This window comes from Eulemur rufifrons, chromosome 1, assembly GCF_041146395.1.
Source record: "Eulemur rufifrons isolate Redbay chromosome 1, OSU_ERuf_1, whole genome shotgun sequence".
Classification (NCBI taxonomy): domain Eukaryota; kingdom Metazoa; phylum Chordata; class Mammalia; order Primates; family Lemuridae; genus Eulemur; species Eulemur rufifrons.
In genome coordinates this window covers 88,686,845-88,714,314 of record NC_090983.1, presented here as the reverse complement: position 1 = coordinate 88,714,314, position 27,470 = coordinate 88,686,845, and the positions used below count along the sequence as shown (strand labels likewise).

The 27,470-nt window shown below is 35.4% G+C and overlaps 1 protein-coding gene across 2 annotated transcripts in view; it reads right to left on the bottom strand.

The window, feature by feature from the left end:
* Nucleotides 1–27,470, bottom strand: part of ACTR3 (actin related protein 3) — a 71,593-nt gene that overhangs the window by 29,814 nt on the left and 14,309 nt on the right. The window contains exons 2-5 of one of the 2 annotated variants that reach the window (XM_069473380.1): nt 18,128–18,183; nt 13,633–13,757; nt 3,847–3,957; nt 547–642 (exon numbers count right to left, since the gene is read on the bottom strand). In XM_069473380.1, coding sequence (XP_069329481.1) covers nt 547–642; nt 3,847–3,957; nt 13,633–13,757; nt 18,128–18,183 — 388 coding nt within the window. The remainder of the gene's footprint in view (nt 1–546; nt 643–3,846; nt 3,958–13,632; nt 13,758–18,127; nt 18,184–27,470) is intronic. The other variant, XM_069473388.1, reaches the window with a different exon arrangement.

Sequence of the window (27,470 nt, the reverse complement as noted above, 5' to 3'; positions counted from 1 at the left end):
CAGGTATTGACTTTGCTATAGGGTTAAAAACCAAGGAGGTAAGCTCTGATGTTGAGGAGTGGGAGAGATGGGAGAGAAGCTGCTCCATATGGTTACATGCACAAATTAAGTGCAATAAAATATTACAGGTATTTATGATACACAGGATTCAGAGGGGCACAAAGGAGAGGTGGTCAAATATATCTAATAGTAAGTCAATCAAAAAGACTATGATAAATGACATAAAGTAGGCTACAATGATAAATGAACACGTATGTAATGTTCTTGGCATCCAGTAAGCATTCAATAAATACCAGTTCCCTTTTTCTGTCCTGTGAAAGCCCTTGAAATTTCCAAAGATCATTAACTTACTTCCTTTAACAATTCCAAGTATCTCCATTTCCTATAATATTATTTCTAAATTAACAATTCAGGAGAGAAGTATGACATGTTTTGACATTATGTTTAAGCCTTTGCAAGGTTAAAAAAAGAAAAAAGTTATATATTTTAGCAGCAAATTAAACCAGATTAAATTTAAGAGTCAAGCCTAAATAAACATCAACTTACCTGTACAGCAATGTACAAGCCTGGAACATTGAAGGACTCAAACATTATTTCAGCAGTATATTCCCTGTTTTCTGGAGTATTCAGTGGAGGTTCAGTCTATTGAATTGAAAAACATTTTAAATAATATAAGATTATTTTGATAACTTCATAGACAATTTTAAATGAGAAAGAATTTACTTCAAATTCTGTATTTAAAATGCATTAAACTTACAGGTAGAAAGATAGACACTAAGACCAAAGGAAAACTACAAAGAATTCAAACGGATCTATACATATGTTAATACAATATGGTCATTCACATAAAAAAAGTAAAGAAACTGAATCCCTATTTCATACCACTCATATGGATTAAACATTGAGAAGAAATGGAGAGAGGAAAGCAGTAAGAGAGGGAAGGAAAACGTGATCCAGTGAATAATCCTTTAAACATGGTAATGACAGACCTCCAGACAAACACCAACGGTATGCTGTTAGCAGGATGTCCCTCGTCTTTCCAGGATTATAATAAATAAGCCAAAATTCTACAAAGTTAATAGCATCACTTCCTAGAAAATGTTATACTAAGTTATTTAACTGTTAAGAGTATAAAACAGAGATGTTCACACAGTTCTCTTCTGTTTAAACTATGTGGCTACATACATCACTTAGAAACCTCACAGGTTACGTCTGGGCCAGAATACACCCTAATGAGGCAAGAAAGGACCTGGGAACAGCACTCCAGTCCTGGACTTCATGTTTCCCCTATGCCTCATGATCACTTAAATCATTTAAATTATTATAGCTTGACACTGGCTAAGAACTCTGATTCTTACGAGCCTGATTAGACAACCCAAACCTTTGTGGTAGCTCAAATACTTAAATGTGAAGGCAAAACTTTTTTTAATTTAAGAAAGAGAAGAATTATCTTTTTGACATTAAGGTAAGGAATGATTCCTTGAATTTAAAGAAGGAAAAGAGTGATAAAACTTGAATTCATTACAAATTAAGTCCTTTTTATTATTATTATTTCAAGACACCATAAAGAAAATAAACCGAGCAGGAGTAGACTTTTTTCCATACATAATAAAACCTTTAACAGCTAAACTCCCTACTGTGTTTAAACTTATTTAGAACAGTTCAAAAACTATATTCAAAGTCTGGAGATAATTTAGTGATAGGTACATAGAAAATTAAGCAAATTAAAAAGCCAAGGCAGTCAAATTATAAGCTCCAATAAATCAGAAGTTCTACATAAAATAAAATATAATCAGAGGACCTCACAAAGGAAAATATACAAATAGCTAATAATAATGTATTAATAGTACATGAAAAAATGTTCAACATCATTAGTCATTAGGAAAATGCAAACTAAAAGCAAAAGAGAAATCTTACACATCCATCAGAAGGGCTAAAATTAAACAGATGACACACCAAATGCTGGACAGAATGTATGGCAACCACATCATTAAGGCATTATAGGTAGGTACGTAAAAAGGTACAAGTCCTTGGAAAAAGTTCTCAGTTTCCTACAAAACCAATCATGTGCCCACCCTATGACACAGCAATTCCCTATCTATGTATTTAGACAAGAGAAATGAAAACTTATGTTCACAAAAAGACTTATATAAGAATGTTCATAACAGCCAAACTATTTATAATAGTTAAAAACTAGAAATAGCCCAGGTAATCATCAACAAGAAAATGGATAAAGACATATTCATGCAATGGAATACTCAACAAATCACTGGTATATGCAACAACATGGATGAATCTCAAGATTATGCTGAGTGAAAGAAGTTTCACCAAAAAGCACATCTTGCATGATTCCATTTATATGAAACGCAAATACAGACAAAACAGAGGTTGCCTATAGGGAATGGGGGCAGAGATTAATTTAAAAAAAAAGCATAAGAAAACTTTCCAGACTGATACTAATGTTCTACATCTTAATAAGGGTTTAGGTTACACAGATGGATGTATCTGTCAAAACCAAAGGTTGAACAAACCAATCATGTATCCTGTAAGCCAAATCTGGCCCATCACCTGTTTTTGTAAATAAAATTTTACTGGAATATGACCATACCTATTAATTTTTGTCTATGGCTACTTTCATGCTGCAAAAGCACAGTTGAGTTGCTGTGACAGAGACCCAATAAGTTCTCATTAAGTTTCTTAAGAGACAATATCACCTACAAAGCCAAAAATATTTGCTATATGGTCCTTTAGACAATTTGCCAATAGCTGGTCAAAATCCATAGAATGGTTCAGATCTGTGATTTCACAGTATATATATTTTATATAAAAAGAATAATCATAAACAAATGATGCACTCTAATTGATAATACACATGCTGAAGAATTTAGGAGTCACATGACTCCCACCTGCAACTCATTTTAAAGTGATTCAAAAAGAAAATGAAGTGACAGATAGATAGATGCCATAAAGCAAGTATAGTAAAATGTTAATGTTAATTGTTGTGGATATATGGATGTCTATTGCAAAGTTCTTTCAATTTTATGGTCCAATCATAAATAATATTTATAAGTCACCATAATAAAATATAGAATATTGATTTAACTAAAAATTGTGATTTAATTATAACACAAGGAAGGGAAAAGAATACACATTTTGTGCCAAGAGAGAAGAAAGAGTAAAAAAGAAAAAAAAGGAAATCTTCCTTTTTCCTACCAGGAAGTTTAAGAGTGCCTAATATTTCAAAAAACAAAAAGAAATAGAAGAAACATTATTTAAATTTATGAGATTTATTACCAGGGAAAGCTTTTTTAAAAACTGAAAATGTTTGCCTCTGGGGAATATGAATCAAGGGTCAGGAAAGATGAGAAAGGATAGTGCTATATTTTTTGTTTTAAGTCTTATAAAGGCATTTGAATTTTTAAGCTATGAACATGCACTGCTTTAATAAAAAGGAAAAAAAGAAAAAGCTTAAAAAATGAAATTATGTTGTATTTTTATTACCAAGGATTACCAACAAAATGATAATCAGACTAGTTATTAAAATAAAAAAGGAAAATGCCACAAATTTCTAACTTTTTTCTGAACATTACTTACTATTCCTATCATACAGATTACATATTAATTATCAAAAGCACTTAGGTGCTTATACTTTGGTACTGACATACTATGACTCTACTGTAGCCCATAACTAGATGGTCTTATAGATGATACAGCTTTATAACAACATCTTTTAGATATATGACAATTTAATAAACAAAGTATACCCTAGTGAGTATAGATGTGATGAAAATATTCTCATTAAGTTTCTTGTGAAATTTCCTTGGTGAAATTATAACTCGTACTTACCAAAAGAAAATAATGGTCTTCAGGTTCTGCCCTTAAATATTTAAAAATCACTTGCTCCATAAACCTTTCCATCAAGTCCCAATCTTCAACAATACCATGGCGGATTGGCCACTATTAAACAAACAAGAAAACACAAATTAAATCCTATTAATATCAAAAATAAATATAACAAGAAAAAAATTACCCAAGGAATATCAGATCATTAGTGCATATTAGATGAGGATACATTTTCTCAGGTGTTATAATGATACTGTAGATCATCCTTTAAAAATGCATACTTAAGGCTGGGCGCACGCCTGTAATCCTAGCACTCTGGGATACTGAGGTGGGAGGATTGCTTTAGGCCAGGAGTTTGAGACCAGCCTGTGCAAGAGCAAGACCCCGTCTCTACAAAAAATACAAAAATTAGCTGGGCGTGGTGGCTCATGCAGGTAGTCCCAGCTACTTGGGAGGCTAAGGCAGGAGAATCACTTGAGGCCAGGAGTTCGAGGTTGCAGTGAGCTGTGATGAGGTCACTGTACTCTCGCAACACAGCGAGAGACCCTGTCTCAAAAAAAAAAAAAAAAAAAAAAAAAAATGCATACTTAAATACTTAGAGATAAATGAAATTACTTGTACGACATACTGTCAGATGGTTCAATAAGAAACATAAAGTGAATATGTCAAAATATTAAAAGTTAACTCTAGATAGAAGGACATTGTACTAGTCTTTCTAGATTTCTGAAACCTTTGTAATAATAGGAAAACTTAGTCCATTAAAATAAAGCCTAAAAAATTATAGTTCATCAGTTTCCTTAATTTTTAATTTATTAGCTCATTAGCAAATATTTGTTGTGTGCTGAATATAAAAAATACACCTACTAAGTATATAGCTAGAATAAACATAAAAAGCATATAAAATTTTATAAGAAAAGTTGTATACAATTGTATAGAATCATCCTTCAAAACTGTGTGCCAAGACGCCTGCTACAGTTTGGATGTGGTTTGCTTCCACCAAAACTCATGTTGAAATTGAACTGGCAGTGTAACAGTATTGAGAGATGGTAGGACCTTTAAGAGGTGATCAAGCCATTAAGTGGGATTAATGCAGCTCTCAGCAGAACTCGGTTAATTCTCCAAGGAGTTGAGAGTAGACTTATATAGTTAGGCTGCCCCTTGTGTTTTGTCCCTTTCCCCTCCTGCCTCCCCACCAAGTCATGAAGCAGCACGAGACCCTCAACAGAAGCAGACCAGATGTGGCTGCCCCATCTTGCACTCCTCAGCCTCCAGAAACATAAGCCAAAATAAACCTCTTTTCTTTATAAATTACCTAGTCTCAGATATTCTGTTATAGTAACATAAAACGGACTAAGACTGCACCCCAGTGTACTACAGCAAATTCACAAGTATGTCATAAAGTATTTAAATTTTCCGAGGAAATACAATTATTCTCAACCATCAGTTGGACGCAGTCAAGATGGTTCTGTTTCAACATTAGATCATATTATATTCCTTATGATCACATCATTTCTTCGGGAAACTGGGTTGGCAGAAGTTGCTGTGATAAGAATCAAGTATTACACAAAACAAAATCCAGGCAAGGCACGGCGGCACATGCCTATAGTCCTAGCTACTCAGGAGGCTAAGGAAGGAGCATCACTTGAGCCTGGGAGTTCAAGGCGGCAATGAGCTATAACCGCACCACTGTCTTGGAAGAAAAAAAAAAAAAAAAAAGAATCCATATAAATAAGAAATGATAGTGTTAATGTCTCATCTGATGCAAGGTTTGAGAAATTGTGCAGTGTCTAACAGGCATAAGCAACCTAATAGTAATTGTGATTGTTTAACAATGAATTCTTATATTTTCTATTTAAGTATCTTATTTTTCCAAATGGCTGAGTTGCTTGGACCTAGCTACCTAATAAACAGAACTGTTAGACGTTTCTTTTGACCTAGGCGAAAAATGTTACCGAGACATTAAAGGCACTGAGAAAATCTGTGAACCTCTGCAACAGAATAGTTTTCTGAACATAGTACACATTAAATACCTAGGGTTAAATGAATTAATGAGTGAACAATAAATATCTTGTAGTAGTAATTCCTAACATCGATCTCTTAGTGTAGCTTCCTCAATACTTTTTAAGGTATTATACTTGTAAAATGACTTCTACTCCCCAGTTTGCTTTAGGGAGGAAAAAAATGTACTTTACTATTATCATTCATTTTATAACATTATTAGAAGTTTACAAATTTAAATGTTCTAAGTGTTATTTATTCATTAATTATTATTGTACACCTACTGTGAACCACTGACACAAATGCTAAGGACATGGATATCCTGCTCACAAGAAACTCAGTCTAGTCAAAGAAACATTTACAAACAAAAATTACATTATACGTTTTTTAAAAAATAAAGTTCCTTGAACAAGATGACCAACTTGACTTTTGAGGAAAAACAGGAAGGCTTCACTGAAGAAGTCATATCTAAGCTGGGTCTTAAACGAGCAATTTTCTCAGTTTTACTTTCTTCTTGGGGGGGTGGGGAGCCAAGGAACTTGTAGAAAATAGAAAAAAATATATAAAAATACTGCATAATATACAAAAACAATGAAAGTATCAATGAAAAATACACGTGCCAAAAGGGTTGGGGTAAGGAGTGTAGAAAGATATACTAGTTCTACATCAAAGGGACCAGAATCTCAAAATTTTCCCTTATGTTTCAGTTTTATTCTATAAGAAAGAGGACATCAGTAGAGATTTCTAAACAATTATATGACAAGAACAGCTTAAGTTTTTAGGAAGATTATTACAGCAGCTGAAATGAATCTTAAGAGAACCAAGCAAGAGAGGATAAGAAGACTAATCGTGGTATGCATGATGCCAGGCCCACATGCAAGATTTCTCAGTCAATAAGAATGAGGAAAAAACTCAAGAGGTATCAACAGGTTTCTTGCTCTGAGGCCAGGATGAACAGGATCCATTGATCAAAACACAAAAGTTGTGTTTTGTCTAGTCTTAGAATAAAAAAGAGTGAAGTATATATAACAAGTTATATTAAACTCAAAAATCAGGAAGTAAGTTAGTTGGAGATATGGTCAAGGAAATGGAAGTAGAGATCTAGGTTGTGGTTGTAGACAAGAAGTGGATGAGATCACCTAGAGTAAGTCTTTAATGAAAGAATAAAAGAGAACCAAAGACAGTGCTCAGGGAATACCAACATTTGAGTAGTGGGCAAAGAAGGAGGAGGAACCTGTGACAATAAGGAAAACAAAAAACAAAAAAATAACAAAAAGAATAGTCTATGTTGGGAAGAGAACTATCAGAGTAATCCTGTGAAAGACAGATAAATCAAGAAGGATGAAGACTTATATACAATTTACAAAGCACATATCAAATAACTTGAGACTCAATAAGAAGTTTGGTTTTAAATAGAGGAAAATAAAACAACAGCTAAATTGGTGAGGACAAAAGGTAGGAATAAAGCTTGACAGAAGTTTTGTTGTTTTGGCTTATTTGTGGCACTCAGAGGAGTTAAAAATGTTTTTAAGAGGAGAGGGCAGAATCAGTGCAGAGAAACTCCAGCCCCTCAGCTCACTAACTTCATCTCCTTCAGTGGTTTCTCTTTTCCATTTTGGCCAGTTTCATCTTACCACTATCATCGCTATATCCCTGAAACGTAGGTATACCCTTCTCTGATCACCTCTTCTTATTCTAGCATAGTCTACCACCTCACTATACCTCCTTTGATAACAATTAAGAATTTCAGTCCACTGACTGTTCTAATTATTTCCTAGTCTCAACGAACACACCGTTTAGATTTTATGACCTATCACTTTATTCACATTTCCTTCTATTATCCCATTTACCAAAATGCAACCAACACGACCCTACCATAAACTTGCCAATACCCAGAATACTGACTGTACTTCAGAAATATACATAACTGGGTTCATAAAGCTAAGAATTCACAATCGTTATTCTCAAATGGACCTGACCTTGCCTGGCAAGCCTGTTTCCTTACTCTGTTCATCTTTCCTCTCCGCAATGGTGGTGGTGGTGTTCAATGCTTTCCTCCTACCACTCAGATTTCACCTTCTCCCCCCATTTCATGAGCAGATGATGATGTAACCACATATTTCACAGAGAAAGCAGAAGCCAACAGTCAGGAATCCAGCATCCCTTTACCAAATATGTAAAATTGATTCTACACTTACCCTTTTTTCTCCTTCACTTCCATTATAATGTAAGAGAGACTCCTTGTATCATTTCAATCATCTGTGTTCCCATCTCTCCAGCTTTCTCGGAGATGTTGATTGTATCCCATCTTTCCTATTACTTTAATCTCTCTTTCTAATGGCTCTTTCACATTCACATTTAAACATCTCTTCCATCTGAACCCTGCAACTTGTCTTTTCATCTACCTCTCCCCCGCCCAACAACAGCCAAAACTGAAATAGCTCTCTTACCGTCACTTTTTTTTCCTAGCCTACCATTCACAATCCTACTTTCATCCAGCCCAACTAGTCTTCTATAAATATTCTCATTAAAGTTATAAATGACCTCCTTTGTAGCTAAAAACAGCAAATTATCTATAGGCTCTAGCTTACCTGATATCTCAGCAGCATTCCACAGTTTATCATCCCTCCCTATTTAGTGCTGTTACTCTAGCTATGCCTTCTCAGTCTCTTTTGCAGACTTTTCCTCCTCTACTCGAACCTAACCGGCACATTGTTCAGGGCTCTATCCTAGGCCTCTGAGCCTGCTACACACTCCCCTAGGTAATTTCATCCCCTTCCAGAGGTAAATGATACCTTCTGAATCTGTCTTCAGCTCTGCCTTATATCTTAGCTCCAAAATCTACATAGTTGATGGTCTACCAATATCTCAGATGTCTCACAGGTACCCCAAATATAACTTGTTCAAAATTAAACTTATCCTCTCCTCCCTACACCACTACAGTTAAAAGTGACCTTTATCTCTCACCATATACAAAAATCAACTCAAAATCAATTAAAGACTTAAATGCAAGACTCAAAACTATAAAACTATTAGAAGAAAATCTAAGGGAAACATTTCAGGGCATTGGTCTGGAAAAGAGTCTATGAAAATACCTCAAAAGCACAGGCAACAAAAGCAAAAATGGACAAATGGGATTGTATCAAACTAAAAAGCTTCTGCACAGTCAAGGAAACAATCAATAGAGTGAAAAGACAATCTGCAGAATGGAGAAAATACTTGTAAAGTATATATCTGACAGAGGATTAATATCCAGAATACACAAGAAACTCAAACAACTTAACAATAAAATAATAATAATCCCTTTTTAAAATGGGCAAATGATCTAAATAGACATTTCTCAAAAGACATACAAATGGCCAAAATATATGAAAAAAGTGTTCAACATCACTAATCATCAGGGAAATGCAAATCAAAACCACAATGAGATATCCTCTTGGCCCAGTTAGAATGGCTATTGTCAAAAAGACACAAAATAATAAATGCTGGCAAGGAAGTAGAGACAAGGGGAACTCTTATACACTGTTGGTGGAAATGTAAACTAGTACAGCCATTATAGAGAATAGTATGGAAGTTACTCAAAAACCACAAACAAAACTATCACATGATCCAGCAATCCCACTACTGGGTATATATTAATATTTAAAGGAAAGAAAATCAGTACATCAAAGAGATAACCTGCACCCCCATGTTTATTGCACCAGTAGTCACAAAAGCCAAGATATGGACTCACCCTAAGTGTCCATCAATGACTGAACAAAGAAAATATGGTATAAACACACAATGGAATGAAATCTTGTCATTTGCGCAACATGTATGAGCCTGGAGGACGTTATGTTAAGTCAAATAAGCCAGGAACAGCAACATAAATACCACATGTTTTCAATCATATGCAGAAGCTAAAAAAGTTGATTTCACAGAAATAGAGAGTAGAAAAGTGGTTAGCAGAGGCTGGAAAGGGTAGATGGGAGAAGGGGATAGGCAGAGATTGGTTAAAGGACACAAAATTACAACCAGATAAGAGGAGTAAGTTTTAGTGTTCTATAGCATTGTAGGATGACTACAGTTAACAATTTGTTATATATTTTCAGATAGCAAGAAGAGAGGATTTTGAATGTTCCCAACACAAAGAAATGATAAGTGTTTGAGGTAACAAATATGCTAATTACTGATTTGATCACTATACATTGTATGTCTCAAAACATCACTGTGTACCCCATAAATATGCACAACTATTATGTGTCAATTAAAAACAAAATTTTTAAGGGTTTCTCCTTTAATGTTCTCAATCTCAGGAGATAAGGGATAAGGAGTCTATCTAGGAGCTGAGAATTATCCTCAATTGATACGTCTAGCTTCCACCAACCTCATTAATCATTCCCTGTTACTCTTTAAATATCCACTTTTTATTGTGGTAAAAAAAAAACAATCTCACAAACATCTAATCAGACTTCTAGATATAACTGCCACTATATAACAATAAAACAGGTAAATATAGGAAATACCATATCATGTTAAATGACAGAATAAGGATGCAATACTCAGAATTCAGAATATGACAAATTTTACAAGACAACTAGGTTTTTTCCATAAATAAAAGGAAAGAAGACAAAAAAGAAAAACACACACAGGGAGAAGAATCTGTAGATAAAAAGGGAGATAAGAGACTTATCAACTAAATATAATGAATAGATCTTATTTTAATCTTGATTCAAACAGAATAACCAATATAGGAAATGATTGGAAAAATTTAAGCACTGACTAGGTATCAGATAATCTTAGGAAATTGCATACTACATTAAGGTATGATTATCTTTGAAAAAGTCATTACATTTAAGGGATAAATATCTGTAAGTAAAACAGTATGTACAATTTACTTTAAAATAATTGGGGGCAGGCGGGGGGTGGGGTGGGGGGAGGGAGTACAGACAAAACAACAAAACAAGATCGTCAATAGGTTAATAACTGCCAGAGCTGTGTGATGGTCACATGGGGGTTCATTATATTCTTTTCTCTACTTTTACATATTAAGTTTCCCACAGTAAAGTCAAATGTCTGTGTGTGTGAATACACATAAACAATATTTTATTTCTCTGTATCTCCACTGCATCACTGTACTACAAGTCATTAATATCCCTTGCCTTAGCTATTGCAACAGTCAATTATACAGTCTTCCCAGAATCATGCTTGCCTGCCCCAAATAATTTCTCTACATTGTAACTGCAGCCTGAGTAATCTTTTGTAAATAATAAAAATAGCCAAGACATATTGAGTATCCATTTGTGAACTAAAAATAAAATCCTAAACCCGCTGCTAACTGAAGGGACCACTCTCAGTCAAGGAGACCGCAGAAACACCTTAAAACTGAGTTCCCAATCATGACGGGATGAGAGAAATAAAGCACAATTACATGCATATGATTTCCCTTTGTAAATATTCATAACTCCTCCTTACAGCCTGTTGAATACGTATATTTGAGCACCCCATTCAGTATAAAATCCTTTTCCCTTCTGTGTCTTCTATGAAGTACCTGTGCCTGGCTTCTGGCCGGGGCTCTGCTTCCCAACCTATTGGAATGGCTGCCAAACAGGTTGCTACCGTTTATAAGGAATAAAGCTCTCCTTTTTCCAAAGTATGAGCCTTGTTAATTTCCTTTTTAGAACACAAATAGAACTATACAAATATAGAACACAAATTTGTTAATTTGTTAACACATCATGTACAAAGAACTACAGTATAACAATTTTTTTTTTTTTTTTTTTGAGACAGAGTCTTGCTCTGTTGCCCAGGCTAGAGTGCAGTGGCATCATCACAGCTCACTGTAACCTCTGGGCTCAAGCAATTCTCCTGCCTCAGACCTCCAAGTAGCTGGGACTACAGGCGCACGCCAACACACTAGGCTAATTTTTCTATTTTGTGTAGAGACGAGGTCTCACTCTTGCTCAGGCTGGTCTTGAACTCCTGACCTCAAGCAATCCTACTGCCTTGGCCTCCCAGAGTGCTAGGATTACAGGCATGAGCCACCGCACCCAGTCAACAATTTCTTTATAGGCATTAGCTCATTAAGCCTCACAACAATCCTGAAGCACTAATAATATCTCCATTTTACAGATGAAGAAATTGAAAATCAGAAAGGTTAAGTCACTGAATGATTTCACAAAATTAGAAATCAGCACAGTCAGAATTCAAATCCAAACAGGCAGGCTTTGATACTTGTGCTTTCAAGCACTAAAATTATTCCTCTAGTTAAACCCATTAATACTACCCACAGGGTAAAGTTCAAGTTCTTTAACATGGCCTAACAATACTTTCAATGCTCTTTCTTGGCCTATTATCCAGTCTCCTCACTTCTGTACACCTCATTCTTTATGCTTCAGGCACACTGGTTGTGTAGTTCTAGTTTCCCTCATACTTTAAACATCCCCGCATATTGGGGCCTCTGCCTAAAACAACTCGGCTTGCACACCTCACCCAGCTAATTCCTATTTTATTCTTCAAGCCTCATCTTAAAGATTTATACCTCAAGGACTTTCCTGAATGCTCACACTAGATTAGCTACTTCTTGATATATGCTGAGAGTATCCTCTGCTTTCCTTTTTCTAACCCACTTGTGATTATTTCTTCAATGTCTTCTTTTCCACCGCATTATAATGGCCTTGAAGTCAGGGAAGATATTTTTCTTATTTATCACTGTACTCTCAGTGCTTGGCAAAGTTGTTGACGCATGATAGTTGTTCATTAATGAATAAATTATGAGAGAAGGGAAGAAAAGAAGTACAAAAGAGAATATTTGCAAATTAGGCAAAGTCAATATCAAAAAATAAGATGATAAAGGTCAGAACAGTATTTACTTTTTGGTGAGGCTGAAGTGGTGAATGTTGGAGCAAGCACAAGGAAAGCTTCTGGGTACTAGATTTGTTCTGTATCTTGAACTGTCAAGATTACAGTCACAAAAATTATTCCAACTGTACAATTAAGACTTACATACTTCACTGTATATAGTTATACCTCAATGAAAAGAGTCAAGGAGAGGAAAGAGTAGGAAGGAGAAATGGAAAAAGAAAAAGAGGAAAAAAGAGAGCAGGACTTCCAGATGGCATAAGCTTCCAAAAGAAGAGAAAGGGTATGGGTTTGAATAAAGATGGGAGGAAAATATCTCTGGATGCAGCAATGTGGAGGTCAGAGAAAGCCAATACCATTGAAGGCCTTCAATGGGGTGTGGAAAAGTAAATACTGCTCACTTGAAAGGGCAAAAATTTTCCTCTTGAGAGGAAAAAAAGCAGACTTAAAGCGACAGGGAAGGGGGCCGCAGAGAAAAAGATGTTTCTATTGTGAAGAGATGGAGGGGCCGGGCGCGGTGGCTCACGCCTGTAATCCTAGCACTCTGGGAGGCCGAGACGGGAGGATCGTTTGAGCTCAGGAGTCCCAGACCAGCCTGAGCAAGAGCGAAACCCCATCTCTACTAAAAATAGAATGAAATTAGCTGGACAACTAAAATATATACAAAAAATTAGCCGGGCATGGTGGCACATGCTGGCAGTCCCAGCTATTCAGGAGGCTGAGGCAGAAGGATTGCTTGAGCCCACAAGTCTGAGGTTGCTATGAGCTAGGCTGATGCCACTGCACTCTAGCCCAGGCAATAGAGTGAGACTCTGTCTTCAAAAAAAAAAAAAAAAAAGAGGTTGAGGGTATTAGGTCTATAATAAAGTGAAATTACAGAGGGCACAATCATTGAACAAATTAATTTCTGAAAGAAAATCTTATTTATTTACACAAATCATAAAAACATACCTTTGTTGCATACGTAGGTTTTTCTATTGCTTCATCACCAATGAAGAAGTCTAGGTCATCAACACCTTTCATCACCCTCCTTTGCGCCTGATCACCCACTTTTGCTGACTCCTTAATAGCAATACCTTCAAAATAAGTTATTTAGACATGTAAAGAAATTCGTTTTCTTCAAATGAGACAAACTTTCAACTTATACTTCCTCCATTATGAAGTGTTATAAATCAAAATATGGCCTAGTATATTTAAAATGTCAAACCAATGCACAAAGGTCGTAAGAAACCAGTGATAAAATTCATTTTACACAGCGAAATCTCAACTTCCACTCAGAGACAAAGCTTCAAAAGCAGAAAGCCAAAAAAAGAAGTACTGCTGTGGGAATGTTTCAGTTACATTTTTTTAAAACTACGGAAGTTCTTGTTTGATTCTGAGTAAAATTATAATCCAAACAACTAGGCCGGGCGTGGTGGCTCACGCCTGTAATCCTAGCACTCTGGGAGGCCGAGGTGGGCGGATCGTTTGAGCTCAGGAGTTCGAGACCAACCTGAGCAAGAGCGAGACCCCATCTCTACTAAAAATAGAAAGAAATTATATGGACAGCTAAAAATATATATAGAAAAAATTAGCCGGGCATGGTGGTGCATGCCTGTAGTCCCAGCTACTCGGGAGGCTGAGACAGGAGGATCGCTTGAGCCTAGGAGTTTGAGGTTGCTGTGAGCTAGGCTGACGCCACGGCACTCACTCTAGCCTGGGCAACAGAGTGAGACTCTGTCTCAAAAAAAAAAAAAAAAAAAAAAAAAAAACCAAACAACTACACATATGCGTGATGGACAATTAGAAAGAAAAAACTAAAAAACACTAATAAAAGAAAAAGAAAAACATCAAGGAGAATTTTTAAAAACAAACTTTCTTCATATTTCTATGCTATTCACTATTGTGTTCTAGTAATTTAAATATAACAGGGATCTGTTAAACTTTAATCACATATACAAAAGGAAATCTCAATTCATTTAGGTAAAATCTACAACAATCCCCCCTTAAAGCATACAGTTCCAGAGCTAAACTTGTTATGTATTTTTTAATTAAGTTATAAATTTCTGAATCTTTCAAGTTCTTCATTCAAAATAATTAACTGTATGTACTTAAATTGATCTGGCATTCAACTGTCAGTTTCATTTAATAACAGTTATACCGTAAGAAGGTGGGTAGAAAATAACTGAAAATAAATTTTAAATCCACAGTCTTCTAAATGTTAGAAACTCTCTCCAGCAATTTATTTATAATGTATATAGACATCCAGATGGCTCATTATAAATTTCCTGAAAAATAAAGATATATGAAAATAACTTCGAACCGTATCTCTATAGTTTTTCCAGATCATATATTCATATTCATCAGTCAGAAACAGTGGCAATGTCTGTATCTGCTGATTACAAACACTGCATCTGCAGCATTAAAACTGGGTGGGTGGCCGGGCGTGGTGGCTCATGCCTGTAATCCTAGCACTCTGGGAGGCCGAGGCAGGAGGATCGTTTGAGCTCAGGAGTTTGAGACTAGCCTGAGCAAGAGCAAGACCCCGTTTCTACTAAAAATAGAAAGAAATGATCTGGACAGCTAAAAATATATAGAAAAAATTAGCCAGGCATGGTGGCACATCCCTGTAGTCCCAGCTACCTGCGAGGCTGAGGCAGAAAGATCGCTGGAGCCCAGGAGTTTGAGGTTGCTGTGAGCTAGGCTGACACCATGGCACTCTAGCCTGGGCAACAGAGTGAGACTCTGTCTCAAAAAAAAAATACTGAGTGGGTGGAAAAATAAACTAAAAAATCAAAAGCTTCCTTATAGTAGGCATATGAATTTTAACATGCTGTAAATTCATAAGAACAACAAAACAAAAAAAAAAACCCAAAAACTGCATATTTTGGCAGAGGGATGAAATACACAGTGGATTCAACAGTGATGAGATCCTAAAGTTCAAAAGGTCAAGATTACACTGGCCTCCAACAAAGACTTAAAACAGCCATTTAAGAATATAACCAAAACCAAATTTTGCAAAGTTGGCAGAAATACTTCAGTAATCTCCTGAAATAAACACTTAATCACAATGTAATGCCTTACAAAAGATTATAAATTAAGGGATTACAGAATAAGCACTGCAGTGGGCTAAATTGTGTCCCCCCCCCAAAAAAAATATGTTGAAGTCCTAATCCCCACTACCTTAGAATATGCCCTTGTTTTGAAACAGGGTTTCTGAGTTAAAATAAGGTTATCAGGGTGGCCCCTAATCCAATATGACCAGTATCCTTATAAAAAGGGGAAATTTGGACACAGAAAAACACACACAGAATGATGATGATGTGAAGACACAATGCGAGAAGACAGCTGTGTGACTGGAATGGTATTATCTACTAGCCTAGAAACACCAAGGATCCTGAGGAAACATCAGAAGCTAGAAGAGGCAAGGAAGGTTTGAGCTGTCAGCCAGAGTGTGGCCCTGCTGACACATTGATTTTGTACTTCTAGACTCCAGAATTCTAAGTTTGTTGTTGTTTTTTGTTTTGTTTTGCTTTTTGAAACAGGGTATCTCTCTGTCACCTGGGCTAGAGTGCAGTGGCATCATCATAGCTCATTACAACCTCAAAGTCCTGGGCTCAAGTAATCCTCTTGCCTCAGCCTCCCAAGTAGCTAGGACTACAGGCATGCGTCATTACACCTGGCTAATTTTTCTATTTTTTGTAGAGATGAGGTCTTGCTCTTGCTCAGGCTAGTCTCAAACTCCTGGCCTCAAGCAACCCTCCTGGTCTTGGCCTCCCCAAGTGCTAGGATTACAGGAGTGAGCCACCACACCCAGCCAAGTTTGTTGTTTTAAGCCACCCAGTTTATGGTAATTTGTTACAGCAGCCTGAGGAAACTCATACACAATGGTCTAATACTAAATTCAAACACACCTAAAGTCAAGTACTGGCCCACAGAAGTACTTCTACATTAATTAGCAAAAAGAGTCAATATTCATGACTAGATTCTTAAAATAGACAGAAAAGGACCAATATTTTGATATATAAATGTGGAGAAAAACGTAAAGAAAAGCAAACCTATCCTTCAGTATAGAAAACAAATATGTATGAATAAAATAGTTTTTAAAAGGCATAGTACCACCAAAGCAAGACCACTATACTCACATGTATGAACTATTTCATCAGTGTCACCTAAAATCCATTCTAGGTATCTAAAAAAGTATTAAATTTAGGTAGTAGTCTAAATTCTTACATAATCAATTCCTAGAAAGTATGCCAAAAAATTAGACGTGCAAAAGGCAAATAGGTTTGTTTCTACAAAATGAAAAAGTAGATGAAAGCCCTAAATACATTTCCCCTTTTAGGTATAATTTTGACAATGTATTTCTCTTATTTCACACATTTAATATTGTTCCTGCTATGCAAATGACAAAACAGTTGAGCTGCTTGTGTCCAACGAGTGTTTGAGACCAAAGATCTGCAGTTTTCAGCAAGCCTAACAATTCCTACCTTACTCTCAATTTCACTTATTGTGAAGCCTAAGCTGCTCTCAATATTCTCTGCATGTTCGTTTCACCATCTCCTTATTTTCATAAATAACAATATAATACACAAAAAATATTCTGTCACATAAATACCACTATGAAAAACTAGTGACACTCCCAAAATTAAACTAAGAGTTAGGACCACCACGCAGAGGCTCAAAAGGTTAGTCATCTGATGTGCAAAAGTCTTAATCTGGCAGTAAGACAAGTAGATCAAAGATGTTACTATATTATGTACAAAAATGATGAATTGTTTGAAAGTCAAAAATACAAAAGTAGGTCCATCAAGGAGCAAACACATAACCTATGCTAACAAACTAGAGTTCTAACAAACAAAATGTCAAAGTACTTTTTTAAAATACTGAAAGACAGTTGATGGTCAGCTAAAGCGAAGTTAACAAAAATAGAACAAAAACACTCTTCTAAAGACATAATGTATGAGGACAGCATGGTTATGGGATATTAGAAAACAGGTGAGGTCAAAATTTCTAAAGATGACATGCCATTCTTATTTTGAAACGTGGGCATTCAATCAGAGATGTCAACAGGTACAGGCTCTGCAAACAATAGTCATACCTACAAACCAAAGAACAGTCTTTGTAGGTGTATGATGGTGAATGTGTTACTTAATAATTAGTTACACCCACACAGTTAAAAGCAATATCCTCAAAGCAGAAAACTGTTTAATTATCAGATAATTTGGGAGGGGTTCCCCTTTAAAAAAGATATTTACTAGATTTGGTAAGCACAGAGCTAAACAGAGAATTGAAATGAATGGTCACAGGTGCAGAAATGAGGCCACACTTAGACCTTGGTAAATCAGGTTTTTAAAATCGTATTTTAAATATTACAGAATGTTAAAAAATTATTATTTCTTTCACTTTAATTACTAGGAAAGAGATCTTTAAATCCACTCATTTGTGGCTTAGAAGAAATACTTACAGGAAGGGATGATAAACTGTGGTTCTGTATTTCCAGCATATCCTAGTTTTGTATACCTGAAAAACAAAAAGAATTTTATAAAGACTTCACTAATATTTTCATAATTATAAATTTCATTCTTAGATTTCCATTTGTTAAAAAGCAAGTGAGATTCAATTATAGGTAAATAATATACCAAATTCCATAGTTTCAGTTCATTTAACATCTATACTTTCAAAATTATATCAAAATTATAAATGCTCATAGCTTTTGAACAGAAATTTCACTTCAAGAAATTGATCTTACAGGGATATTTATACATGTGTGAAATAACATACAAACAAGGTCATTTGCTATAATCTTGCTCATAAAACAAAGAGATTGGAAATAACCTAAATTTCCATCAAACTGGAGAAACTAAGTATGCTAAATTTGTTTTTTTGCTGTTGTTGTTAATAAAGTATAGGTTTATTCTCAATCTAGACTTTTTTTTTTTTTTTAAGAGACAGGGTCTTACTGTGTTGTCCAGACTATAGTACAGTGGTGCAGTCATAACTCACTGCAGCTTCAAACTCCTGGGCTCAAGTGATCTGCCTGCCTGAGCTTCCCAAGTAGCTTAGACTACAGGCACACACTACCATGCCTAGCTACGCTTTATTTATGCTATGGAATATTATGTACCTATAAAAAGAGATTGAAGAAGCTCTTTATGTACTTATATAAAACAGTTTTCAAAATGTAATATGAACTGAACAAAGCAAGGTATAAATCAGTGAATTAAGTGTGGTATTAATATATTTATATAAAAGTAATAGAGGGGTAAGAACATATAAAATATATTTGATTGTATAGGCACAAAACATCTCTGAACAAATATACAACAAATCAGTAATTTTAGTTGTCTCCAGAAAAGGGAACTTAATAAGTGATGGACAGGGATGAGGGGAAGATTTTTTAATTGCATATCATTTCACACCATTCAAATGAATTACTACTCAAAAGTAAACATAATTTTTTAATGTTTTGCCACAGTGAATTTTTATTATTCTTATAATAAAATAACAATATAAATAATGATTAGAAACTATTAGTTTGTTAAGTATGAAATGTCCAATTTCCTTAAGAACTAAGTTTGACATTTGATATCATTGACATTTTACTTTGACACTTTTTGTTTTGGGTTTTTTTTTTTTTTATTGTGAAGATCATCCTCAATCTTTCAAATGCATGTTTTGGCTTGTGATTATCTTTCAAATTCATTTTTAGAGCAATTTTTGTGAAACCACAGATATGTCAAAAATTTGTCATTTTCAAGTATGAGTTCCATGGTGGGACCAATGCAGCTCAGACAGCTCCAAATATCAATGAAGTGTTTGGGAAGGATGTGGCTAATGAACGTGCAGTACATCAATGGTTTGAGAGTTCCATTCTCGTGATTTTATTTTGAAAATGAGCCATGTGGGAGACCTGAAAAAAAGGTGGATGATGATGACCTGAAAGCTGTAGTGGAAGCAAATCCATCTCAACCTATGTGTGAATTAACAGCAAGGTTTGACATTACTATTCCAACAATATTAGACAATCTGAAACAAATGGACAAGGTAAAAAAGCTGGATAGATGGGTACCACATGAATTAAACAAGTGTCAGAAGAAAATCATCTCGAAGCTTGCCTTTCTTTGCTGTCACAACATAAAGGCAAATCATTTCTACATCATATTGTGATGTGTGACGAAAATGGATTCTTTTCGACAATCGCAAGCATTCGGCACAATGGCTGGATAAAGCTGAAGTGCCTAAATACAATCCAAAACCGAATACTCACCAAAAAAAGCTAATGGTGTCTGTTTGGTGGTCCAGCACTGGTACTACCCACTATAGATTCATGAAACCTGGTCAATAGATTACAAGGGATGTCTACTGCAACCAATTAGATGAAATGATGAAGATGCTTGAGATCAAGAAGCCAAGATTTGTCAACAGAGACAGGCCAATCCTCTTGCAAGACCACAAAAAACAACAGTGCTCAAACTACAAAAGCTGGATGTGGAAACTGTCATCCCCCATATTCACCAGACTTTGCACCAACTGACTACCACTTCTTCCAGGCTTTGGACCACTTCTTGCAAGGAAAAATATTAAATTCTCATCAAGCTGTGGAAAACACCTTTCACAATTCCATCGCCACTCGCTTTTTAGCCTTCTTCACTGCTGGCACAAACAAGCTACCGCTAAGGTGGTAAAACTATGTGGATAGTTTAGGCACATACATATTTTGATTAATTGTACTGCTTCTTGTTTAAGACATACTAAACTTTTGATTCAAAATAGGACATTTCATATTTAATGACCTAATATTAAAAGCTGAGCTTTATTGTTAAAGCAGCATGTGGGACCTACTTAGGAAACAGCTGGACACTTTTTGGCTATGTGGAAAAAGCTATTAACTATGAGCAGGCTTTAAAGAGAAAGTAACAATATTTTGTATTATTCCATATTCAAATCTACTATTAGTAGGCAGACAAATTGCTGTTGACATTCTTGGACTCTAATAACATCTGCAAAATTTTTTTCTAATATAAAATGGGGAAAAAAAAAAAAAACCTTTCTGGGAGATGTTTTAGCCCCAAAACTAAGTTCAAGAATTGAGTGTACCAAATAGATTAAATCATTAAAAATAAGAGGAAACCATAAGCTGTTCAAAATGTGATACTGCTCTATTAACTAAACCCTTTCAAAGGTTTGCCACTGTTCACGTTAAAAAAATAAAATAAAACTGCTTTGCAAGGCATACAAAAAAGTCCCTTTAATATTTGGTCCCTCACAACCTCTCCCAGCCTCCCTGACACCACATTAGACTCCCTAGCCATAAAAACTGTTGGCAGTTACTGAACAGTTCAACTCATTTCATGCCACTGAGACACTATTAACACTGTTCCTACTACATTAGATGCTCTCCTTAGGACCCCAAAGGCAACCATACTGCTCTTATCCTGCAAAATTCAGGTTAAGTATTAACTGCCTCTGTATGAAAACTTTCATAACCTCCCCAAATAGTTAACTACCTCTGTCCTTGGTAAGTACAAATATTATTTAATAGTAATTCCTGAGTTTTGATTCCATGATCTATAAAATTAGAACATGTTAACTCAAGATTGCTGAGTATTAAGTAAGATAACAAGGAAAAGCACTTAACACAGCACCTGGCACAAAGTATACACTTAATAAATGTCAACCCACATTCTCTCCAAATTTTCCATTCCTTCCATAATCACATAAAAGCCATGCAAATATCTGAACTTTTAAATAATTAAAGTTATAATACAAATTATCCCTTTACCCATAAACCAAAATCAGTCTGTAGAAGATTCTCAGATTGTAGCTTGTATCTATTTTTATCAACCTTCTACCACCAAGTATTTTTTATTCTTCCAATCCAGTCTCTTACTAATGTAAAACCTTCAAATGTGCAGGGAAAAAAAAACTCCTATAATAGATGGAAGTCAGCATGATTGAATAGCTCACACTCCACTGGTTTGGAGACAAAAAAATTAGAATTAATTGCTCACTGGTGTGGAGACAAAAAAATTAGAACTAATTGCTCAAATGCACAAAATCACCATCAACTGATGCGAATAATCTGTTCTCATTGAACTCACTGAAACTAACAGTAACTCAGCTGCAATAAGAGTGTAGAATTAAAACAGTACCTGAAAAAGTACAGGCTATAGTGGCACTGACAGGAACTAGGGCCAACATCCCCCAGTGGTCTAATGGAACTGAATAGTATACTTTCATCCCCCAATGGACTAATGGAACTGAATAGTGTACTATACCTAAATAAAGACTTGCTCAATACAAGACAGTCTAAAACTGTCTAAACCAAAACACTCTACCTAAAAGTCTACTATTGTCTGACCAATATTTAGTCAAAGAATACCTAATTATTCCTCAGTCTGACCCTTCATATTAATCCCTCCACTTTTATTCTCATACGTCACCACAGCAGTTCAAATTCCTATACCTTAAAACAGGATGCAACAGAATTTCCAATTCCGCAACTCCTACAAAGGAGAACAGTATAATATCACTAAAACTCAATGTTGTAAGGGGAAAAAAAGGCAGAAGCTTATTCCTCTGCTCTCACACAACAATCAACACAGAAGACTTCCTGATCAAATGTGTAAGGGGTTTTTCCCACCAACAAGCAGGCAATCAACTCTGCAATGGGTGTCCTCTAATTCAATTCCAACACTACAGAGCCAGCATCAGATCTCACAGGTTGAGGGCTCAGTCCCCAAGACTGCCCCTCCCCTTCAGACACCAGTCGCAAGTCCAGGCCCCCACAACATCTGAGTAACCAGCTTCAAAAGTTGGGGTTCCCACAACCTCCCCTTTGGGTCTGATTAATTTGCTAGAGCAACCCACAGAACACAGGGAAACGGTTAGGGTTACTGGTTTATTATAAAGGACGTTACAAAGGATATAGATGAATAAATGCTTAGGGTGAAGTATTACCCTCCATGTGTTCACCTCTCTAGAAGCTCCCTCTGAACCCTGTCCTTTTGGGTTTTTAAGGGGGCTTCATGGCCTAGGCATGATGGATTAAACCATTCGCCATTGGTGATCAACTTAACCTTCAGCTTCTTTCCCCTCCCTGGAGGTTAGGGGATGGTGATGAAAGCCTCACCCCCTCTAATCATGCCTTGGTCTTTCAGGTGACCAGGCCCATCCTGAAGCTACCTTGGTGCTGCCAGCAGCCATCAGTCAATTCATTAGCATAAAAAAGATACCACTTTGGAGTTTCTAAGGATTTTAGGAATTGTCAGTCAGAAAACAGGGTAGAAGACCAAATATACATTTTATAATATCACAATGCCTAACTCAAAAATCTTCAAATGATGCTCTACTGTCTATAATAAGTACAAACTTGCTCCCGTTTCTATAAAATTATTCATTGTAAAATAATTCCTAAATTGCTCTCCAGGAAAAAAATTATGTAATTCTCTGATTCCTTCAGCTGAATATTAAGGTTCTCCATAATCAGCTCCAATTTAACTTTATAAGCGTCTGCTACCACTTGCTTACATGAACCCAGATCCAAGCACACTGCACTTACTACTCATTTTTCCCCAATATGCCTTGGCTGGTCCTCCATGCAGTCTTTCCTGATCATTTTAACTATTAGTCGTCCTTTCTTTCAATAAACTCTCCATTTCAACCACTTGCTAAACATGTATACAAGCCTAATCGTTACTTTTATGTGTGAAATACCATCTTCTAGATATGATAGAAAGATATTTGAAGTAACGAACATACTGCAGTAGCAACGCTCTTTAGGAAACCTCCATTTAACCAGTTTACCAGACTGATCAAGACTCAGGACTCCATTTCTGGCCAAAATCAAACTCCCTAGGGTGAGCCAATTCATCAATGAATTATTCTCAAAATAACACCAAAAGAAGGATCTAATGAACTTAATACAAAACAGTGAATAATCAAAACAAACAGGCTCTTCCCCAAAACAAAAATAATTGCATATAGCATCCAACTGTATGGATACACCATAACTTATTTAATCATTTCTAAATTTAAATTTTGCTATAGCAAAATAATTTTCTAAATTTGGGAGAACAAAAACCAAATATATTAATTACTTTTCTACTGCCTTAGGTTTATAATTTAAATAAATATCTCAAAAGAATAAAATCATGTAAAGTCTGTATATATTGGTTATACAGCCCATTAAATTACAATATTTGATAATGATCATAGAAAACAATTCTTAAGAGACGTGAAGGGAAATGTCCTAATTTACTTACTTAACTTTACAAGTTGCTTAGACTAAAAACTAATTTGGCTCCTGGCTCAAAGAAAATGTCTGTGGGACAGGATACAATCTAAAAAATAAAGTCATATCCTAAAATCTAAAAAGTGTTTTGATGGCTCAACTACAAAAAGTCAACATCTTCTCCAACAGAGAGCAAAGTGCTAAATGACAAAAAATAAGAATATCACTCTTTAAAACCACTGGCTTTATATCATCAACAAATTTTAAAATTTGAAAGAGCTTTTGTTAGGTAGATAAGAGGGATTTCCAGGTCTCCTAAGGATGAAAGTGGGTATTGCTGCGATTCACCCCCTGACGATGGGCTTTCTGAGAAGCTCATGGGAGATCTGCATGTGCAATAAGACTCAGGTCATGCAACTCCCAACTGTCCAAAGTGGTTCCAGGGTGATGTCTGAGCCACCAGGAGGTCCCAATTTGGGCACTATAAAACAAGACGCAGAACATAACCAGCCCATTTTTTTGTGCCCTTCCTTTTGCTCTCCCTTTGCTGTAACAGTGGGTGTGGTCATCATCTGTGGCATATTTATCATGCTCTGTAAACCTGTATCTTGCTCTTGCCTTATAATCCCATCTTTCTCTCCTCAATAAACCTCATTTTCATGCTTGCCTTACTTTGGCGTGTCTGGTCATTCTTCAGCCATGAACGTGTCAAGAACCGACATTTCAGACTAAAACCTGAAATTCTGAAAACACTCAAAAAAAAAAAAATCACAAGAGTCAAAGTTCAGAGAATGAGTATACAGGAAATATATTGCAAGAATTTAAAAAAAATCAGGACCGTAGAAATCTCAAGACTAAAACAGCACATTTTAATACACATATAAAAGTAAAATATCTTAATGCTCACATAAGAGAAGGGATGAGAAACATTTAAGGGGGGAAAAGAGTAGAGATAAGAGGAAAAGAGTTTAGGAAGATCTGAAGGAAATGCTGGGCTAAGTCCAAAATGATAACCTGGGATAGTACACTCTCAACCCTTTTCACTTCAATGCACACAAAATACAAGGGCTGTCCGGAAAGTATCCAGCCATGTAACTGTTCTTGTTATATTAATAATGGCTGGACACCTTCCGAATAGCCTTCATATGCTAGTATTAGAAAAGCACATCCAAGTAAACTGGAGGAGATTTGGGTATAACTATAGGAGGTTTGCTTAAAAAACTTCATTTAAATTTTCTTTACATTATATAAGAAAAAGAAAAGATAAATTATTAAGAAAGATATTAAATACTAAATTTGTTTAAGATTTCCAAATAAGAACTGTTCAAATGTAAACTAGCTTCCATAACCTAACAATGCTATCAAAATTTACACTTGAAATAACTACATATTATCCTTGATTAAGACATTTTTATGAACTCTCCAGATTCTTGATAATCACCATAAAGAAACTTTGTACAAGCAAGTGGCAGAAGAGTTTCTCCTGCTTTTTCTCTAAAAGAAACTTCTCACAATTAACATTTGATGTCAACTCTTTAAACTGTAATTTAAGTATGTAATCACTATATTTAAACTAAAAACTCTTATTTTTCACTGATATCCAAGGTTCAAATTTTTTGTAATAATGCAAATAGATTTCAAATCAAACTATTTTCATATTATTTCCTTAAGCACACATATACGTTGCTCTCTAAAGAATGATGTTCTTCAGAATACTGATCAAATATTACAGTGAATCATTTTTAACCTTACTTTTCCAAAATAAATTTTTGCTTTGAATTCATAAATCCTACCAGTATAATTTATTTTTTCACAGCCCTTGCAATTTTCTGTTAAATTCTTCTGGGTATTCAAAAATGTCATTTGTAAAAGTAACCTGCGAAGACAATACCTACCAAACTACTACAGAACAAACATGCAAAGAGGTACTCATTGTCTCTTCTCAAGGCCAGGCCCCAAAATCTAAATTGCCTTTAGCAAAAACTTCCTTTGGACAGCTAGTTCACACTTTGATCTCATTTCCTCCTATTAAGCTTTAAAAATGGAACTAAATAGCTTAGAGGTCTCTTAAATTTGTCATCTAGATTTAGTGACAAATTCAGACTTGGGACAAACTTTCATATTTGAAAGCTATTTACCCAATCCATCCACAGATTCATGCAATTTCTACTAAAATCCCAGTGTTTTTTGCAGAAATAGAAAATCCACCCTAAAATTCATATGGAATCTTTAAACAGAAGCCAAAATAATCTTGAAAAAGAAGAACAAAGTTGGAGATCTCATACTTCCTGATTTCAAAACTTACTGAAAAGCTACAGTAACCAAAATGGTGTGATTCTGGTATAGAGACAGATATACACACAAACGGAATAGAACAGAGAGCCCAGAAATAAACCTTCACATATATAATCAAATGATTTTTGGCAAGGGTGCCATAACTACTCAAACAGGGAAAGGACAGTCTTTTCAACAAATGGTGCCGGGAAAACTGTATATCCACATGCAAAAGAATGAAGCTGTACCTTTATCTTATACCACATACAAAAATTAACTCAAAATGGACCAAAGACCTACATATAAGAGATAAAACTCTTAGAAGAAAACACAGGATGAAAAGCTTCAAGATACTGAATTTGGCTATGGTTTCCCAGATGAAACACCAAAAGTACAGGTAACAAAGGAAAGAGTTACACTCAACTTCCTCAAAATTAAAAGCTTTTCTGCATCGAAGGCCACTATCAATCAACACAGAGCAAAGACAACCCAAAAAATGGCAGAAATTACTTGCACATCATTTATCTGATAAGGGATTAATATCCAGAATAAAGAACTGTACTCAACAACAACAAAAGCCCAGTTAAAAAATGGGCAAAGGACTAAACTAGCTATTTCTCCAGAGAAAGTATACAAATGGCCAATAAGCACATGAAAAGATGTTCAACATCACTAATAATTAAGAAATAGAAATCAAAATCAGAAAGAGATACCACGTCACACCCATTAGGATGGCTACTATCAAAAAAACAGAAAATAACAAATGTTGGTGAGGCTGTAAAGAAATTGGAACCTTTTGTGTATAGCTGGTGGGAATGTAAAATGATGGAGCCACTGTGGAAAACAGAATGGTGGTTCCTAAAAAAACTAAGCATAAAATTACCACATAATCCAGCAATTCCACTTCTGGATATGTACCCAAAAGAATTGAAAGGTAGAACTTGATCAGGTATTTGTACATGCACATTCATAGCCGTATTATTCACAATAGCCAAAAGGTGGAAGCAATCCAAGGGTCCATGGACAGGTGAATGGATCAACCCAATGGAATATTATTCAACCCTAAAAAGGAAAGAAATTATGACATGTGCTACAACAAGGATGAACCTTGAAGACATTATGCTAAGTAAAACAATCTAATTATAAAACGACAACTAATGATTCCACTTACACAAGGTGCGGAGAAAAGTCAAATTCATAGAAACAGAAAGTAGAATGGTGGTTGCCAGAGTCTGGGAGGTAGAGGAAATGGGGAGATGTTGATCAAAGGGTACAAACTTTCACCTATAAGATGAATAAG